The sequence below is a fragment of the Elephantulus edwardii genome, unplaced genomic scaffold (assembly GCF_000299155.1).
Source record: "Elephantulus edwardii isolate Elephantulus edwardi_28Jun2011 unplaced genomic scaffold, EleEdw1.0 scaffold00024, whole genome shotgun sequence".
Lineage (NCBI taxonomy): Eukaryota > Metazoa > Chordata > Mammalia > Macroscelidea > Macroscelididae > Elephantulus > Elephantulus edwardii.
This window is the reverse complement of record NW_006399774.1, coordinates 14,936,071-14,955,968: the sequence shown is the minus strand read 5'-3', so window position 1 is coordinate 14,955,968 and position 19,898 is coordinate 14,936,071. Positions and strand designations below refer to the sequence as shown.

Below are 19,898 nucleotides of genomic sequence, written 5' to 3'. Positions count from 1 at the left end.
TACAGTTTCATGACTAGATTTAGGGAACGCATCACAACGAAGACTTTCACGGGATTGGTCAAAGCAACGTTATTCATAACCAGAAGATGGAAATATGTCGTGTCCACCCCGGGATGAATGGATCATCAGGTTGTGGTGTATACATGCAATGGAAGAGTCTTCAGCCATGAACAGAATCGAAGGGCTGACACATGCTACAACCAGGACCACCCTCACTCCTCTTGGGCAAAGAAGGCAGGTGTGAGAGCCACACTGCAGGGTCTCCGTGACTATACGTCCAGAGGAGGCACATCTCCAACAGGAAGGGGAGCCCCGGGGTGCGTGTGGGAAGGGAGTGGCCTGCTGCAGCCGTGCGAACCCCTCTGGGGTGAAGGAATGATGTGAGACTGCGGGGAAGGCTGTGCACCCCCATAAACACAGCAAGTCACTGAATCACACAATGAAAACACGCCAGTGAGGTCACCGTGAAGGCAGGGTAAAAGAACTCCAGGAGTTCCTCTAGGCCCCCGTGACAGAACCATTCTCTGGACAGTGCTGTTTCCGGGGAGGGGTCCCCCCACCCCCGGGGGGAAGGAGCCCGCCTGAGACGCCCTGCTCGGTGCCAGGAGTGAGCCCAGGATTCAGGACCCCCCCCCCCGCCCCCATCAGCCTGCACTGCTCACAGCACCCCTCCAGCAGAGCCCCAGGCTGTGAACCCAACCTGCCCGGCTTTCCCTCCAGCCCTAGAGGTGGATTTGAACCGCCGGACGTGCAGACTTTGGGTTACCAGTGCAACACCCTATGCCAGCAGGGGTCCTGCTTAAAAAAGAAATGAAGGCACACCAGCATTTATATACTGTTTGGACACTGAAATGTTTACATTCTGAAAATGATAGTTTCATATCAAGCCATCACTGAGCAGTAATTATAATTATCCAAGGAGCTCTGCTGACACAGTAGGTTAATTGTTGGGCTGGTAGCTGAAAGGTCACTGGTTCTAATCCACTAGCTGCCTCTAGGCTAAGGAGGAGGCAGTCTCCTCGTGCTAATAAAGCCAGTGGAAGCAGTGGGCATCTATGCCTTGGTCCAAAAATCAACTGGCAGTCATGTGACAGTCACGTGACAGCAGGCGCCCATCATTTCCCTGCTATTCATATGACGCTGGTTCATGGACATGAATTCTTAACCGGGGCTGTCCCTTCTTCCCTCCCTCCCTGAAGACGAGCCCGGGGCCTTCGGCCGAGGCTCAGTGAGTGCAGGTGACAGTGCCCAGTGCCAGCCCTGATGGCGAACCCACTGACAGACATACCACCGAGCTTCCTAAAATAAACCATTTATTGAAAAAAGAAACTTTTCAATTTCACCGATCGGCCTTTTGCATAATCTGAAGCTTGCCAACAACAAAAAGGGAAGGGTTCACAGTCAGCGCACTCAACAAACAGATTAAAAAACAAGGTCCAGAACGCTCGGCCTTCGGAGCCCTGGCAGTCCAACACCTCACCATGGGCGTGCACGTCCCCCAGGGTGAGGGCGTGCTCGTCCCCGTGAGGAGAGTGCGTGCTCGTCCCCGAGGGTGAGGGCGTGCTCGTCCCCGTGAGTGTGAGCTCGTCCCCGAGGACAGCACGTGCTCGTCCCCCTCAATGACAGCGCGTGCTCGTCCCCGGGGACAGCGCATGCTCGTCCCCGGGAACAGCGCATGCTCGTCCCCCTCAATGACAGCGCGCGCTGGTCCCCGAGGACAGGGCGAGGGTGGCCCGGGTACAGTAGTAATGGCACTTAACATGCAGCTTCTTCGCCCTGCGGACGCCCTCGGCGGAGGGCCTGTGCCGGGAAGCCCAGGAGCAGCAGGAGTGACCCGTCACCTGTGCAGTCTGCAGTCTCGGAAGGTAAAGGCGCGCACTGCTTCTCGGCACAGTCTCATGTAAATATTACATACAGTAGTGATCAGACAGCTTTCCGAGTCCAGACGCCACCAGGCCACGGGCCAGTCGGCTTCATTCTTCATCTGTGCAAACCTGCGGGGAGGCAGGGCACGGCTGAGCCCACAGCACCGGGCAGGGGCTGCCCAGGACCTGAGGGCCTGCCTGACTAGTGTGGCACGTGAGCGGCGAGGCGTGGGGGGGGGGGGAGGCGGAAGAAGGGGGCATCCACACGAGGTGACCACTCTGAGTGACGCCTGGGGTCAATGCAAGGTGACAGCTGAGTGACATGTATGATCAGGGCTAGGTGACCACTGAGTGCCACCTGTGGTCAGTGCCAGGTGACCACTCTGAGTGCTGCCTGTGGTCAGTGCTAGGTGATGGCTCTGAGCAATGCCTGTGGTCAGTGCTAATTGACCATTGTAACCGATGCCTGTGGGCTTGGTAGTGACAGCATCGTGTGGATATGTGGTGTTCTGGCAACACAAACACCTTATATACTCATTACTAAGCAATCACAGTTTGACGTAGCTATGGACCCTGAGGGACTCTCCTCACCCTCGGACAGCTGTCCATCCAGACCAGAGCCTGGCGGCCCTCCTCACCCCATGTGGTTTCTCTGGAGGTTCATTCATGCATCAGCCTCTGCACATGGTCCCACCAACTGGCTGTCCTTGTCCAGCTGTCCCTTAGGACGGCCAGTTCAAAGCATCGACACAGCTACCTAAAACCCCAAGCAGGCGTTCCACCCCCTCACAGCTGTCCCTCTGGAAAGGCCACCATCACCGTTCTGGCCCACATCTCTACCACCGCCCCCAGACCTCCTCATGCGGTGAGGGAATCCTGTTAACTCAGTGACTTGGCAAAGACCTCGAGCCTCCCAGATGCTGGCCACACCTCCCCCATCCAAGCCTGACCAGCTCCCCAGTCCAGGCCTTCCCAATGGCTAAGAACCCCTTTTCCTTGCTCAAATCCCCGCCTGACCCGGAGCCATGCCAAGAGCTTTCTCTCCAATGTTAACTAGCCGCCTGGGTAAAGCTCCTGCCTCTGTCCAGCCACACCTCTGCCACTTTCCACACCTGCTCTGCCAGGTCCTGGCTGAGTCTTCTCATCTTCTCCCGTGTCCACCTCTCCTGCTGCACTCCCTACCTTTGGACACCACATTACAGGAAGCACACGCTGAGATGACCTGACTGGACTAAACCCCTCTCCTGAGTGACGCGAAATGGCAGGGTCACAGGGCTGCTTCTACCCTCCAGACACACACTCCCAAGTATAAACCACTGGGAATCTTCCATTCAGTCCTGCTTAAATCCAGTGGAACTGTCCCAGATGAACCTCAAGTCTAATTTATCCCAAATGGCAAAAGGAGGAGAAACTCAGTCAGCATTTCTGAGTAGAAGAAAATATTCCCGTAGGCCCCTGAAATAATTACTATATTCCACATTGGGTCACTGCTGAGAGGTGTACTCCCTCACATCTACGTTCCCAACCCCCTCAAGTACCGGCTGGAAAGCAGCCCCCGACAGTGACCACAACAGGAGCAGAGCGCACGTGCAAACCTTGACAAAGGCGTGGTCGAGGAGCTGGCTGGCCGTCCACCTCATCTTTGGGTCACTCTCAAGGCAGTGAGAGAGGAAGTCCTTGCCTTCTGGGCTTAACTTTTCAGGGATCGCAGGCTTATGTCCCATCCCCACTTTGTACATAATCTGGAAGTTGTGTTCATATTCGTGCCACGGCCTCTGAAAAGACAGAGAAGGACAGGTGTTAACACTGCACGGCCAGGTGCAAACGCAGACCTGCCCTGCCTTTACAGGCGCCTCGGCGTCAGGATGTAACCAAGATGGGAAGACACGTCTTAAACGTCCAGGCAGGAAATCACTGGGCTGTGTGGGTCAGGTGGGTTTTGGCACAACTCTTCAATCCCCCAACTTATGCTGCGCCAGTAAGTCACAGGTAAGTAAGACTTACATGAACAGAATGGCTATGACCCAATAAATCTTTATTTACAAAGCAGAAAGACAGCATAGTTTGCCTAATCCATATGGGATGTTCTCGTAGTGCAGGATTATCTAGAAGTCAGTATCACATCAAATAAAAATGCAATGCTTCAAAGTAGGTTAACATTTTGGTAAGACACAGCTATCTCGCTGTTGTTGGCAGGCACCATCAAGTCGAATATGATGCATAGCGACCCCGTGAACAACAGATCTGAACCCTGAGCTGTCCTCACTGTGTCGGACACACATGAGCCCATGCTCAGTCACTGTGCCAATCCACTTCATCCTCTCTCTCTTGTTGACCCTCGATCTTACTAAACATAATGGCCCTTTCCAAGAAACCACTTTCTTGGGGGGTGTTTACCATCTGCCCATTGACTAAAGAGCACTGAACCCGCTAGGGCGGCATGAGCCCCGCTCACTGTAGCTACAGGCAATGAGGTTCCATGGTGGCACACGAGTTGGTGCACCATCTAAACCATGGAGTACTGCTGAGCTACTGTGACCACAGCCGTCCATCCAGGGAGCCCTGGCTCTGCGCATGCGCGGTCTGACAGATGTACTACACTGACCACAGCCGTCCAGCCGGGGAACCTTGGCTTTCTGCGCATGCATGGTCTGACAGATGTACTACACTGACCACAGCTGTCCAGCCGGGGAGCCCTGGCTCTGTGCATGCGCGGTCTGACAGATGTACTATGGTGACCACAGCCATCCAGCTGGGGAGCCCTGGCTCTGCGACGTGTGGCCTGACTCACGTACTACAGCGATACCAACCAGCCATTTGAGAACTGAAGAGGTGGTTTTGTGTTCGCTCCCCGAGTCGGCCACAGCTCAAAGCGACCCTGTGGACAAAGGCAGGGGACCGTGCCGGGTCCTGCGGCACCCTCACGACGCCTGCAACCCTTAAAGCCCACAGTTCAGGCACTGTGTCGGTCCAGCCTGCCCAGGCTTTTCCTCTTTCTCGGACCTTCCACTTTCTTAAGAGTGACGTCCTTCTCTAAGAACTGGCCCCTCCTGACAAAGTGAGAGAGACAAAGCCCTTTAAAGGAGCACCCGGGATGCACTGTCTCCAGAAAGGAGCCCTCGTGGGGCAAAGGCTTTGCTACTAGCCAAGAGGCTGCTGGTTCAAACCCACCAAGGGCCTCCACGGGAGAAAGAGCTGGCGGTCTGTGCCCAGAGGTGTCAGCCGAGGAAACCACAGGACAGCTGCGGAGTGGAAATGAACTTGACAGCACTGCCGGCAGACACAGCCACGGCACTGGCCTGTGTGTCCTTCAGAAACGGCAGAGGCAGGCCAGCTACATAACTCCTCTACTGAACAATCTCCTCCGAGGAGCACTGGCTGTGCTCTAGCGTGTCAGGCTGCTGGCTGGAGACTGCCGGCAGGACCCCCCAGCGCTCGCAGGGGCCGTCTCCCCCGCAGTTACAGAGCGAGCGCCGTGGAGGCAGTGGAAGCCTTCCGTCAGTGGTGAGACATGATTGAAATTCTGGGATGATGTAGCTCCAGCTGGAAGTTCCAGGGCAGTTCTACCACGCTGGATTTTCCGGTTTCCTGGTGATCACAGAGAACACTGAGTATTCTCCGTAATTTAAAATGTCCCTCAACTTCTCAGTGAAAAAGAAAAGTTTCATTTGAAATAGATTATCTGATTATTCAGCCCACTCCTGTGGTTCTTTTTCAGGACCATGTGCTTCTCCATGCTGCCACGGAAGCCTAACGTTTATTATTTAATGTGGGAGCTTATTTATGTTTATTATTTACGTGTGGGAGCTCTGTTAATTCTCACATCTGTTTAAACACTTGTTTGTGGGTCTTCTTTTGCCCACTCCTCACGGTACCTGACAGGTCACCCTGAAACCCCGCGTCGGCTTCTCTACTGGGTCATTGGTGTCCCCACGGCTGCAGAGGGCTGAGGGTGTGGACCCTGCTTACCTTCCCCGTGACCATCTCAATCACCACGCAGCCCAGACTCCAGACGTCGGCGGAGCGCCCGTGTCCTTCCCCCTTGGCACGTGTGATGACTTCGGGAGCCATGTAAGCTGTAACGGGCACAGAGACGGGGGTCAGTGTGTTGCGGACCCCGCCTGTAAAGACGCCAACCACGCCAGTGACAGAGTTCACAGTGTGGAACCGTCTCCAGAGAAACCACCTGTCAAGGGGGGGTGTGCCCCCGAGCCAGACCAAAATACTGAGCAGTACTGAAGCTCCCATCCTTTACGGCAGCCAAGGAGCCCTGGTGGCACAGCAGGGAAGCACTTGGCTGCGTTAGCCTGCTCCCTCGTCTCTCTGTGCAGAAGGCTGAGAGAGCCCCGCGTCCAGGGCTGTAAACGCTGGAGCCCTGGATGCCTCTGGACGGTCACAGACAGCCCCACAAGGTGGCCGTGAGTGACAGTGCCACCTGGTCTGCCACCAGAGACCCAGGTCTGAGGCCTCGGCCATCTGTAGGATCATAACCTCACCTCTTTCTGAGTCCCCAAGGACCGAGGCCAGCGAGGGACCCAGCCACGAGGCTCGCTGCGTCACACGACAGCACACAGGCTGCTTGGCTCCTACCTGCTGTCCCCAGCGTGCTGTTCACCTCGCCGGGCATGGTCTGGGAGTTGTTCTTGAGCTTCACCGAGCACCCAAAATCTCCCAGTTTGATTAGTCCCGAGGAGGTAAGGAAGATATTGGCACCTGCAAGATGTGACGCAAGAGGTGGGCTTTAGGAGTCTAACAGTGTGACGATTTGTACATTTAGTGGGATGGACAAATCAGCAAGTGGCTGTCTCACAGGCATGAAGTCGCTGGCTTACACACTTTCACAAGTGTGGTTAGTAGTAAGAGGATTGTAATGCAGTTGTAAGATGATTTTTTTCCCTAAGATAATTTTAAGAGGAAAAAACCATAATATACATGAACGAAATAGAATACAAATGAAAGACTGTTATAACACAATGTACAGGCATAACACTTAAAGTATATGACTGACAAAACATTTGTGCATCAGTCCACAAGCTTTCCTAACTCAAAGCGCAGGTTTCAACAGCGGGCAGGGCACACAGCTTCCACTGTAACCACTAACCGAAGAGGCAGAGTCAACCCTCAGTTCTAGTATCAAAAGCCGTCGGTTACACTCGGGGGGGGGGACCAACGAGCTGGAACTTTGTCTACAAGCCATGCGCACCCCTCACTGGCACTTCGCTGGGAGCTGAGGTCACCGCTGGTCTGGCAGGGAAGCTCTGACTTACATCTACCCGATGCCCTCACTCCATGTGAGCCCATCTTGGGCACCGTCCTCCTGCAGAGGGCAGTGCCGAGTCAACAGTCAGCAGCTGCACTGAGGCCCAGGAGTGCACCCCTCGGCTTGAGTGCTCCCCAGACCCCACGCCGGCCACCTCGCTGTCCTCAGCCCGACTCAGTGAACATTCTCAAATGTGTCAGATGTGCTGAACCACCAAGACCGTAATGGGAGCTGGGGAGCCGAACGACCTGGGGATGCCTTTTGTAGCCATGTGGCGGTGCCACTTTATGCCACAGAGTTGTGGACAAGGGCAGTGCTACTGCCTGGCCAAGGGCAAATACCTGGCCAGCAAAGTGATGGAGGGGGCAGCAGACTCCCAGAGATGGGTACAGGCTGGGTGACAGAGGGAGTAATCTCACGCCCAGACCGCAGCAGAGCTCGATTCCAAAGAGCCCGCTGGGGTCCAGCACACAGGCGAAGGGCCTGCAGGAAGTCAGGCTGATCCCAGAGTGAAAGAGTTGAGGCTCCACGTTAGTCTTGAGCAAACAAGAGACGAGACCTGCTGGTGCAGCCACCTGCAAGGTTCAGAAAGAGGCCCAGGGTTCTCTCAAGCCACAGGCTGCTGTTGTTAGGTGTTGTAGGTCGACAGTGACTGGCAGTAACCCTAGCAACAACAGATCTGAACCTTGCCAGAAGGGAAGTCCTGACATCAGGCAAACCTAGCATCATCCGGCCAGCTCTGGCTCTCGGCAGCCCTCCGTCAGGCTGCCAGGGCTGGGAAGCCTTACAGGAAGATGCTGCCCACCCTCCTCCCAGGAGTGACAGGAGGAGCTCTGACCTGCCTACCTTCTGACATGCAGCCCAACTGTGAACCTAGGGCCCTTCCTCCAGCGGCCACAGGGCCAAGCGGCCCCCCTGAGCAGGATCTAGTCTGGAGGAGGCGGCAAAGGGGTCCAGGTGCTCAGTGCTAACTGAAAGGCTGGTAGCTCCAAGCAGAGGCTGCTCTGCGGAAAGCTGTAGCCATCTCCTCCTGCGAGGGTCCCCACCCTGCAAACCCTGGGGGAGGCTCGATCTTATCCTCAAGGGTCACCCTGAGCAAGGAGTCTCTCAACAGCAAGGGGACAGTTTGGGTTATGTCTCCGCAACATGAGCTGCACACTCTGGCTGGAAATGCCATCTGTGACGGGCTGTTCCTGTCCAGGTTCACAAAGTACAGAGGTTCACAGTGTGTCCGGCCCCGGGGAGAGAAGCGGTGCCTTGTTCAAGAACACACAGACGTACAAAGCCTGCCTGATCCGCTCGTGAAAACCACAGACGCAGTTAACAGGGAGACAGACTGTCCCGAAGGCACCGCTGGGCAGCCCTGTAAGCTGGTGGACGAGGCCTGAGGCTCACTGGGCATGTGAAACAAGGCACGCCCTGGTCTGGAGCTGCCTGGCGGGAGGTCCCTTGTGCGGGACACAGCACGCACCAGCGCGTCAGTTACCTTTGATGTCCCGGTGGACGATGCCATGCTCATGCAGGACGTTGATGGCCACCGTGATCTGCTTGGAGTACAGCCGGATGACGTGCTCCTGCAGCCCCAGGCGGGACACCTCCTCCAGGGTGCCCTCGTCGCAGTACTCCATGAAGATGTACATCTCCTCCTGCGGGAGGAAGGACACACAGCTGTGCTGGCCGCTTCCCGCACACGTGTGCCAAGTGAGACACAGCCAAGTCCCAGAGCCCGCCCCGGAGGAGCCGCTGTCCAGCGGCGCTCGACACCTGTCCCTCAGAGCTCTGAGTCCTTCTCTGGCCCCGCTGTGACGGGGTCCACCTGCCTTCTCCGTCTGCAGTTACGCAGCCAGGTGGGGCAGGGACATGACGGCCAAATCAAAGTGGACACGGCGCTGCAGACAGGGACCAGCAGGGCCGCTCCGAGGAGTGTACAAGTCCTGACACACAGCCTGTCCAAATATGAACATTACCCAACACAGGTGACCCTGGAGGACACTATGCTCTGTGAAATGTCTGTCTCACAATGACAAAGACTGCATATCACCTCTGTTATAAAGCAGGACTGACAGGGAGGGTTGGGAGGAGGATAGGAAAATAGAGAATCGATAATGAATGAACACTGTATTAGAACAGATGAGGGAGAGAACTGCTTAAAAGCAATGTATGATTAGGTATGACATGTAAGACAGTGGTCCAGAGTAAGAGACACACTGCGGGGAAGTGGGGAGGAGGAAATTGTGCAACAATAAATGAGTATTTTTTAGAAAAAGAAAGTGAACTGGGGGAGGGAGAAGGGGGGGAAATGTGCCACAATGAATGAATGAAAATGGAACTTTTCTGTAAGCTTTTGTTAAAATCACAATTAAAAGAAAAAATTTAAAAAATAATCAAAACAACAAATAAGTCTTTCTTTGTGAAAACATCACTATCCACTTCCCCTGGCAGCTCACACCCTGGACCAAGAAGCTCCAGGTCACACGCTTTCCCTCCACCGTCTCCTTACACGGGGTGAACGTGGGTGCTCTCCCTCGTCCAGAGGAGCTGGAGGACAGCCTGCGTACTCAGTGTCTCCACCCAGGGGAGCCAGGAGGCCCCTCACGGGGGCGAACGTGAGTGCTTGGGAGCCCCAGTGTCTCCACCCAGGGGAGCCAGGAGACCCCTCACACAGGGACAAACGTGAGTGCTTGGGACCCCCAGTGTCTCCACCCAGGGGAGCCAGGACACCCCTCACACGGGGACAAACGTGAGTGCAGGACCCAGTTTCTCTGCCCAGAGGGACCAGGTGAACACCCTCACACGGGGTGAGTGAGTGCTCGAGACCCCCAGCGTTTCCGCCCAGAGGAGCCAGGAGAACACCTGAGGTGACTCCTGGTTGTCAGGACGGCCTTCTGTGCTGTCTAGTGTCGGGATGGAGACACTTCAGGGAGAATGCCTCTAGTGTCAGGGTCAGAGGGAAGCAGCCATGGCGTGGCCACAGAGAGCTCCTGACAATTACACAGAGCCACAGTGCTCTGAAACGATAGATATGGCCTGCGGGGTGAAGGGGCTCCACGGTGCCCTCACGCAGGGCACTGTCACGTGCGGCGGCTTACTCTGTGAAGCTCCACGCCAAAATACCGGACCAGATTCGGGTGCTTGATGCCTTCAAATATCTTCAGCTCGTCCGCTGTTTCCTTGATGGTTTTGTGGTCATTGGGCTGGAATCGGATCTGTAAGGAGAACCGAGGGTTACTACTGCAGCACCGGCCCCAAGGGCCAGGCTCCGGGAGGGTGCACGCCTTCCCCGTGTCACTGTGCGGCCTGGGACCGCGGCCACACGCTAGTGGCCTCACTTGCAGATTCTCTGCCACACCTGCTTACGAGTCGTGGAGAAACATCTACTGGGAGCATCGTTTTCACGAAGGAAAATGACATTCTCAAGTGCAGTGAATACTAGGTAAGCAGCACGGACTTGACAAGGTAGGATGCTGCCCTCAGAAGGTGGACGGTCAGGCTGGAGAGAGGACAGCAGTGCTGGGACAGCTGTGCGGGCAGGAAGGGGTCCAGGGTGGGGACGGCAGGGCAGAGCAGAGCCTCTCTCACCCCCTCATGTCTCTGCACGTGCTCTCCCTGCCCCTGTACTGTCACCACGCCAGTGGCCTCCAGAGCAGGCAGCAGTCTCTGCCCTCAGAATCCTTCCATCTGCCTGCCCCTCCTCTTCCTCTTGCTTCCAGAGTCGAAACAGGACTCATTTCTGGAACTTACTCACCTACAAATGCTCTCTTCCTGTCCCTCTGCCCCAACCAGCCCCTCTGAGGCACACACCCTGTGCTCCTGGGCCCACCAGGCTTGCCCACCCTGTCCACCCAGTGTTGGTCTAATGTAGCCCAGGGATGTCCACTGGGTCAGTCCCACAGGGAAATGGGGCTAGCTGGGGCCTGGCCTGGCCCACTCTCCGCAGACAGCACCGATGCTGCCCAATGTGTGATGAACTTCATAAACTCACGCTTCTTCCTCGAATTCCTCACACGGAGGTCAGAAGACTCACCTCCTTCATCGCCATCAGCTCGCCAGTGTCAACGCTGATACATGTGTACACCTTCCCGTACTGTCCTTCTCCTGCAAACACACAACAGAGCTCAGGCCACCGCCTGAAGCCACATGACAGCCACGAGGCCCACGGTGTCCCTGAGCCCCGTGGTGTGTCCAGTTAGCGTCACCCAGGAACACCTCCTCACACAGGGCAAGGCTCAGTGAGCAGCACACCTGAGCCCTGTGCTCCTGGAGGAGGCTGGGCCGGAGGGTGCAGAGGGCCTTCGAGGGGTGTCGGGCCCGGCGGCATGAGGTGCACATTCACCATCTTGGTGTAATAAAGCAAGGGGATGAAGGCTGAGCGGAATGAGGGCAACAATGAATTCTGTGTATGGTCATGATGTCTCAGGTGCCTCTGACCTCGCTGATGGGGTGGATTCTCGATGCCTCCTGGGGTTCACAGGGTCCCATCTGCCCTGGACCTGCCTAGCAGCCCTGGATGTGACAGCTCGTGAGCCTGGAAGGCTGACAGGTCTCCTCCCTCACCACCCCCACCAGCTTCTCATGAGACGCGGTCCCTGCATCTGTGGCAGACTCCCTGTCCATGTCGTCCTTGCTGGGGGACAGTGTCCCTGAGAACACGCATCCAGTTCTGACCACTCTCTGCTGGAAGGTGCTGGAGCCATCAGTCCAGTCCTGCCCTTCGTCAGCTCCTAAAGGATCTCTGCTACAAACCACCCTTTCTACTATTCTCTATTTTACAATGAAAAGATGGTGTATTTGTGCCACATCCGTAAGGGATCAGGGTCAAGTCTACCCAAGGATACAAGACGGAGCCCCAGGAGGTGCGTCGGCGCGTTCCCTGAGAAAATCTCCACTTGCCGTTCCCTCGCCTCCTTACCGATTTTGTTTCCACGCTGCCATTTGAAGGTGACCTTCCTCAAGCCCACATGCATGACATTATCGTAGGACTTCGGGGTATCGCAGACTTGACCGATGATGTTCTTTCTCCTCATCTCTCGGTACCTCTTTTCTTCAAACAATCGCACCGACTTCTGGATGGCCTCGATGGGCCCTTGCTTAGAGGCAGTGTCTGCAGGGGAGGCCACCACTCATCAGCCCAGTGACCACCGCGTCTGTTCCCGGCACAGGACAACTCAAACGTCACTGCTCCTGACAGCACGTACCTCGTCCATTACAGAGCCAGTGCGTTCAAGTCCTTTCAGCTCTCCCAGCAGCAGCGTTTGCCACCCCTCAGACAGGGCAAACCCAACCCACTGAGCCGTGCCACCTGTGATGCACTGAAGCCCTCGCCCCGGCAAAGGCTGTTCACCTCCCCAAGAGCACACTGTCCGTCGTTTACGTCCCGGAGAGCCCCAGGCACAACACCCTCCCCCACCAGGGCTCCTGAAGGACCACTGAGATGTCGGAGTACACAGACTCGCACCCCTCAAGCCAGGGACCTGAAGCACTGCTCACTAGATCAGGGATTTCACTCACAAGCCAGTCACAGGTCACCCACAGGAGAAAGATGGGCAAACTCCTCCTGTGAGGATTGGCAGCCTCAGAAACCCAGTGGGCGGCACCAGGGGTCAGACTCTACTCAAAAGCACCAGATTTGGCGTATGCTGTGGTTGTGTACCGTCAAGTCGGTATCACCCCAGTGGGTTTTCAGAGGCAGAAATTACGCAGGAGGGATTGTACATTCTTCTGCAGAACAGCTGCTGCATTTGAACCACGTGCCTTTGGGATTGCAGTGCAGCTTCTTGCCACTCGGCCACCAAAGCTCTCTAGATTTGGGGGTGTGTGTATGTGTTTTTACAATCATATAATATAGTAATATTTAAACAAATTTATCATACTTGTTTGGGTTAATAGGTTACAAAGAAAATCTGGTGGTTATAATATTCAGCTGCTAATCAACAGGTTGGCAGTTTGAATCCACCACCAACCCTACAGGAGAAAGACATGGCCACCTGTCTCTGTAAAGATTTCCAGCCCTGGAGCCTCTCAGGGTGGCCCTGCCCTGTCCCCCAGAGTAGAGCAGAGTCAGAATCGCCTGGACCACAGCAGGCTGTTTGGTTTGGGTCTTTGGTGGGGGCTGGACGTGAGTGGAGTGAAAAGCACCCCTTTGCACAGGTCTACACTGTGGCACTGAGCACACTGGGTCCTAGTGAAAGTCAAGTCACCAGTGTCCAATCAGAACCAATAGACAGCTGCCCCAGTGGCAGGTTTTCAGAGGCTGCAAACAGCACAGGAGACTGCTCCCCTTTCTCCCACAGAGCAGCTGGTGGGTTCGAACTGCCAGAGTGGGAAGGTCTTTCAGCTGTGGTGCAGCTCTCTACAGCCTACACCATCAGGGCTCCCTAACTCACTACAGCCTGGTTTTCTGGGGACACAGACAGGTCCTTGAGGTCTGGGATGAAAACGAGAACTTGAGAAGAGAAATCGCCAAAACGTTCTAATTGTCATTCCTTTTTTACAATCATTTCCCACAAACACAGGTACTCTGTGTGTGTGAAGACAGACAGACATGATGCTACTTAGCATTGTACAGCATTTAAACAGCTGTAGGGGCAAGGATTCCATTGTCAAAGCCTTTCCCAGAAATGCCTCGTGGTGGTTTTTAAAACTCTTAAGAGTTTGTCAGTGCGGACAGTATTTGGTGAAGCTCCCCAGTTAAAACAAGCTTGGAAGCAGGAGTGGCATCCACTTCCGTAAATAGCTTGCCTCCAGAAACCCTATGAACCTGGAGAGAGGATGAAAGTCACACAAGTGTTGAGGACTTTGGTTCACAGGGTCACTATGAGTCGCCTGCGACTCAACGGCACTTAACAACAACAAAAACGATTGCCTGGTCTTTAGCATGTGCACGTGACTTACTGTCCCGTCAGGCACAGGTTCCCGGCAGTTTCCACATGGACTTGATCATGGGGGGCTGTTTTGAAAGCCATCAAAAACTTGGGGTTTCTGGAAAATTACTCAGAATCCATGGGCCAGCACAGAGCTTTTCTCCCTGTCACCCAGGCTCGAGTCTAGGAGCTTCCTGAGTCCCTAAATCCTTTCACACATCTAGCCTGTCACAGTCCTTCCTGCCAACTGCTGGGCCCAACTCCCCCTTGGCCTTCTCTTTCTAAGCCCAGTATTACTCTTTTACATCAAATTACTGCAGCAGCAGCCTATGTGATGTGTTTCAGGCCAGCCCAGACCTGTCCACCTTCCACACAGACCAGGCCATTGCACCTACCGGGCCACCTCGCCCCACCCCGTCCACCTTCTGTGCAGACCAGGCCACAGTGAGAGGTCGTTCCATGGCACTGTGGCGGGTGTGGACGTTTGGCCCGGCCGGCCGGGCTCTCTGTGCATAGGTGCCGTCGGGTCTCGGCCAGCGCCCCTTCTCTTACCCTTGTTCTGACAGATGAGCGTCCGCAGCTCCCAGCTTCTCCGCGCTGACACCACTGAGTCACCTTTTGGATACGCAGGTTCTGCGGCATTTTATTGACACAAATTAACATTTGAAAATCATTTTACCTACTTTCTTGTTAAGTGAAACAACAAAATGGGGAATGCTGCTGGTGTCTGTTTGCATGACTGCTTTCCAAGTGTCTGACGCAGGTGTGAAGAACTGAACGACGTGGATTCTGTGGGACTGGAATCTGGGGGGATGCTGCTGGAGGTTCCACTCTGGAAAGCCTGGAAATGCTCTAATGCTACACAGAGACCTCCCCCAGCAACCTGGCCCCCCAAAAGATGAGCAGCCATTGAGATGGTCCTAACTCACAGGCACCCTCCAGGACAGAGCTGATCTGCACCCTTCACAGAACCAGCTGCCTCCAGGACAGGGCAGATCTGCCCCCAAGGGGTGCCAAGGTGCACCCTTCACAGAAGCAGCTGCCTCTGCCTTCTCCCATGGAGCAGCTGGTGGGTTCAAACCACCAGACTTCTGGGTAGTGGCTGAGAGCTCAGCCACTGCACCACTAGAACTCCTTAAAGACTGCCTAGTTCTACAATAAAGACCTCAGCATACCTTCAGCACACAGAGTCACTGCTGTGTCTTTAAAGTGAGCAAGAGCATGCAATTAAAGCATCAGGGATCCCAGAGAGAAAATTTTTAAGTAAAACAGGAGAACTAGAACCCACCCAGGTGTAGCATTTGGGAAAAGCAGTCACACTGAAAAGTCAACGTGCCAACACCCGGTGCACTGGCAGCTCTGCCCTCACTCTGCAGCCCCTCCCAGGACGCACAATGCCCCATGCCCCTCACTCTGCAGGTCCTCCTACGACGCATGATGTCCCCTGGTCCTCATTCTCAGGACGCACAACTCCCCATGCCTCTCACTCTGCAGGTCCTCCCAGGACACACAACGGCCCATGGCCCTCATTGCCAGGACACACGATGCCCCATGCCTCTCACTCTGTAGCCCCTCCCAGGACACATAACAACCCTGCCCCTCACTCTGCAGATAGACCCATGATGCAGGACGCCCTCTGGCCCTCACTCTGCAGGTCCTCCGAGGATGCACGACACCCCGTGCCCCTCACTCTGCAGGTCCTCCCATGACACACGACGCCCTGTGACCCTCACTCTGCAGGTCCTCCCAGGACGCACGATGCCCTGTGACCCTCACTCTGCAGGTCCTCCCAGGACGCACGATGCCCTGTGACCTTCACTCTGCAGGTCCTCCCAGGACGCACGCTGTCCCACACTTCTAAGTGCAGCCCACTGGGGGGCTGGGCAGGTCAGTGCTGGGTCAGCACCCAGGGCAGCCACGATCACTTACCGTCCCGCTCCTCGGTGGGGCTCGAGTGCCGACTCAGGGACCGGAACTGCAGCTCGGCAGCGATGGAAGCCAGCCGGTCGTTCTCCGGGACGCTGGAGCCCCTGTTTCAACATTTGTTGGGAGTGAGCGCTCAATTCCTTAGAGCAAAAATGGCAGACCTAAGAGATTCCTCCCAAGGGGAGATTTCTGGGGAGGGACTGTGTCATCAGAGGACAGGTGGTCATGTCTGGAGACAGCTGAGGGGCCAGGCTGTGTGAGGGGAGGGTGTCACTGAAGACAGTGCGTGGAGAGGAGGTGCACTGCATGCTCCTACAGCGCTATTCAGATAGCAGAGACACGTCCACCCCAAATGCACGGGCTTGCCCAGGAGAACCCCTCTGTCCAGCGTGGGGAGCAGGGGCCCTTTCACGCCTCACAGCTGAGCCATGTGTCAGGCCACCTCACTGCCCAACACAATACTTTATGTTAAAAACCCCAAAAATGCAAACAAGATGGCATTTATATGTGTATTATTAACAAGAGGAGAAACTCTGAAATTTAAGTTCATGATGGATAAAAACGCACTAGCCAATTCTGGTAAATACTTCAATTTATCACAACATTGTTTATGTACTTAATTCTATTTATAATTCTACAATAATTACATGACCCTAAAATTTTAACTCTCTCAGTTAACAATTATTCAAACAAAGCCAAGCAAAAGGGTAAAGGAGCAGAAAGCTTAATGTATTAGACCAAAGCTGATTAGCTGCTTTTCAGAATAAAGTTAAGTGTTTAGCAACTCAGAGTAAACCCATAAAGAAAAAAACCCAGAATTAAAGGAGGGAGGTGTTAATATGCTAATTCAAGCAATCAAAGAACTCAAGTCCCTAGGCCACTGGTTTGCTGTTTTTCAAGATTACTGACTAACACAATGCAATTTTAAGTGACTAGCATAATAACAAATATACTAGTATTTATGCCCTTATAGGCTACACACACTGAAGAGACTTAACAAAGTGGGGTCTGCAGGACAGACATTTGAGGCTGATGAGGTCCGCAATGTTTTACTTCCTAAAGCCTCAAATCTTGTACCGCCCTGGTAAAGGTCTTGATGGAAGGCTACTGCTCTCAAATTAAAAAACCCAAACTCACTGCCATGGAGTAGAAGTGTTTTTAGAGGCTGTAAACAACATGGAAGGAGTCTGCCAATGACCTCCTATGGACTGGCTGATGGAATCCAACCACGGCCATGGTCTCCTGGAACAAGCCTTGGCGTCAGACCCCTCTCCTGAGCGGCACCCAAGACCATGGGCCGGGGAGTCACCAACAGCCCCACATCCTGCCTGCCCACTGGGGGAATGTGTTAATCCACCACCTTCAGAATTGTTTGTAAAGGGAAAAGAAATATAGTTAAATGTTTAAAACTTACAGCTCCAGAACTGGGTAAGTAGGAGCTGTTTCTGGTTTATAGAATTTGTCATTTTGTGTGGGAACAAGTGGACTGTTGTTACGTCGTCAAGTCAGAACTGACCCACAGCGGACCTTCCGTGGGTTTTCAGCTGGTGGGTTCGGACAGCTTGCCTCTGGGAATGCAGCGAGCCCCCTACCACTTAGCACCAGAACGAGTTTGCTGTTTTCTGCGGGACAGCCTGCCTAGAAAACGGTAAAGCACCCAGCCCTTGGTACATCAGCGGCTCAGTCCAGAGCACAGGGCCCTAAGGCACGCCATCAAAGGGGGTCCCAGGCTGGCCCCCAGGACGTGGCACTACGTCAGGGCAGAGCCAATCCACTGTGTACTAATGCTCTGGGACACTGGGCAATCTGGCTGACGCACCCACAAGCCAGGTAGGGTCCCCCCCAGCACAGGCTGTGTGCCACATCCACAGACCCAGGCCACGCGTCCCGCATTCGGGACACTGAGAGCAGGGCTTCACCAGGGCAGACCCACCAGGCCTCTCCCACACTCTTGCTGCCCAGGTGCCCAGGCCTGAGGCCACACTGGGAGTGCAGCAGCACCCATCACCCTAGGGTGGCCTGCCTGCACACTCAGAAAGCAAGACGCCGCCCTGAGCTTGCAGGAAATGGCCTTCCACACTTACAACTATTAGGGCAAGGTGTTGTCTGGGATGCAGAGAAAGTTCTGGAATAGGACAGAGGTGAGGGCTGCACGCACTGCATCTAAGTGCCACCAAACTGCCCACTTCACACGGTCCTGTGTAAGAGCCTCCCTTCAACAATAAAAGGACTAGCAGGTATGTTGGAGATGGTGAGACTGGCACAGGATAGGGCAGAGTTTAGGGCTCTTGTACTTGGGTCACTATGAGTCGCAGGTGCCTCGACGGCACATAACAACAACAACAGTCTGGATGAATGAAGTGAAGATGAACCCTACACAACTACGCCCAGTGTGATGAAAAGCCACCCATGAAACCCTCAGGTGCCAGGCAGGTCAAGGCAAAGGTGGGCATGTCCCTCCTCCATGAGCCGCTGAGATGTGTGACGTGGGGACTCGCTGTGTCTGGAGAAAGTCTAGGGAACAGGTGTCGGAAGCAGGCACAGAAACACCTTCTATCTGTCTCCCCTCCTCTGTGGCTGTGCTGAGGCGAGTCGATCCCCATCACCCTGGACGGCCGCCTTCAGAAGAGGCTGCAGCATTTGCAGAACTATGTGCCCAAAGGGAATGATAGATAGTGAGGGGACCATGTCCCAAGTTAACTGTTAATTGTTCAGCTGACGGCTTTAGCTGTAAAATAGCTGCCATGTTGAGGTTACAGACATCTACCACTAAAAGTTAAAACATTAATTTAAACTTTCAATGACTCAGAACACCAGCAATGTTTTAGGCATTTTAGACATTACAGTGCAAGGGGAGCAGCCAGCATCTCCGGCCAGCACACCACACTGACTTCCCGGGTGCAGACCCAGCATCCCGGGTGATGACGTCACCACCTTGGCTGTGGGTGGGGCCACTGACAGGTCATCCTCATGGCTGCGCGAGCAGATGCTGAAGGACCAGGGGTCCACTCATTCGACATCCTACAGCCTGATGGACCCTCAGCCAAAGAACAGCAAGGGCAGGTGCGGCCAGAGCCGGCCACCCGAGTGACAAAGAAGGCCTGGCCTGGACCTGGCCTGTCCTGAGGCCTCTGCTCAGGACCTTGGTTCCCGGAAGACACAAAACCCTTAACTCTTCTTTATAAATCTGTAAACTGCTTCTAATCAACAGCATTTAAAACCAGGAGACTTGGATAGAAAGCGGGCCCTCCTGGGAGAGGAAACCCCACGCCACCCCGACATCATGAATGAGAAGCCGTGCTGCACCCCTTGGGCCTTAGTGGGGGCAGATACTGCGGGCCAGAGTTCCAGCCTTGCTGTGGGTCGGCCTGGGAGGCGCTCTGGGGAGATCCGACCGGCTGAGGCTCCACGAGAAATCTGGCCAAGTGGGAGCCCGCGGCCGAGACTGGACCCTTGGTGGCCCATCCCGCACTGTGCTCACGCGCTGGCAGGCGGGCCACGGGGGAGACTACCTGGTGTCGGGGGCACTGCTGGTGGGTTTGGGCGCAGCGTCGCTGCCGCAGGGGCCAGGGCGCCCGGCAGGGGCGGCGGAGGCAGTGGCGGGGCTGCCGTGGCTCCGGGCATCCGCAGGCCCGCTCCGCGTGCTAGACGAGAAGAAGAGGGTCAGGACGCCGCTGGCAAAGGGGTGGCGTCACCGTAGGCAGGGCCGTGCCGAGAAGGTGCAGCTCTAAAACTGCAGACGGCTCTGCGAGTAACGTTCACATCTAGCTATTCAGGGGAAAACCCAAACCCAGCAAATCAACATCGAATTCCACAGCCTTGGGGGGAATGCAGCTATTTCCTGGGACATACATACTGTCAAAGAAAAGGAGGCTTTTCCAAAGAAAATGTACGCCGGGGATGAAGGGAATTCCGACTCAAAAATGCAGGAAGGCCACCCCGCTCAGGCATGTCCTCACTGACCCCCGGTCCTAACTCACTGCCCCC

At 54.9% G+C, this 19,898-nt stretch overlaps 1 protein-coding gene across 1 annotated transcript in view; it reads right to left on the bottom strand.

Moving 5' to 3' along the window:
- Window positions 1–1,973: 1,973 nt before the first annotated feature.
- The window catches only part of MAP3K4 (mitogen-activated protein kinase kinase kinase 4), a 110,260-nt gene continuing 92,335 nt past the window's right edge, over window positions 1,974–19,898 (bottom strand). Inside the window, exons 17-27 of the mRNA XM_006882822.1 lie at window positions 19,424–19,555; window positions 15,915–16,015; window positions 14,538–14,618; window positions 12,035–12,226; window positions 11,150–11,220; window positions 10,215–10,331; window positions 8,612–8,771; window positions 6,456–6,578; window positions 5,835–5,941; window positions 3,461–3,640; window positions 1,974–1,994 (exon numbers count right to left, since the gene is read on the bottom strand). Of these exons, the coding sequence (XP_006882884.1) occupies window positions 1,974–1,994; window positions 3,461–3,640; window positions 5,835–5,941; window positions 6,456–6,578; window positions 8,612–8,771; window positions 10,215–10,331; window positions 11,150–11,220; window positions 12,035–12,226; window positions 14,538–14,618; window positions 15,915–16,015; window positions 19,424–19,555 (1,285 nt within the window). The remainder of the gene's footprint in view (window positions 1,995–3,460; window positions 3,641–5,834; window positions 5,942–6,455; window positions 6,579–8,611; window positions 8,772–10,214; window positions 10,332–11,149; window positions 11,221–12,034; window positions 12,227–14,537; window positions 14,619–15,914; window positions 16,016–19,423; window positions 19,556–19,898) is intronic.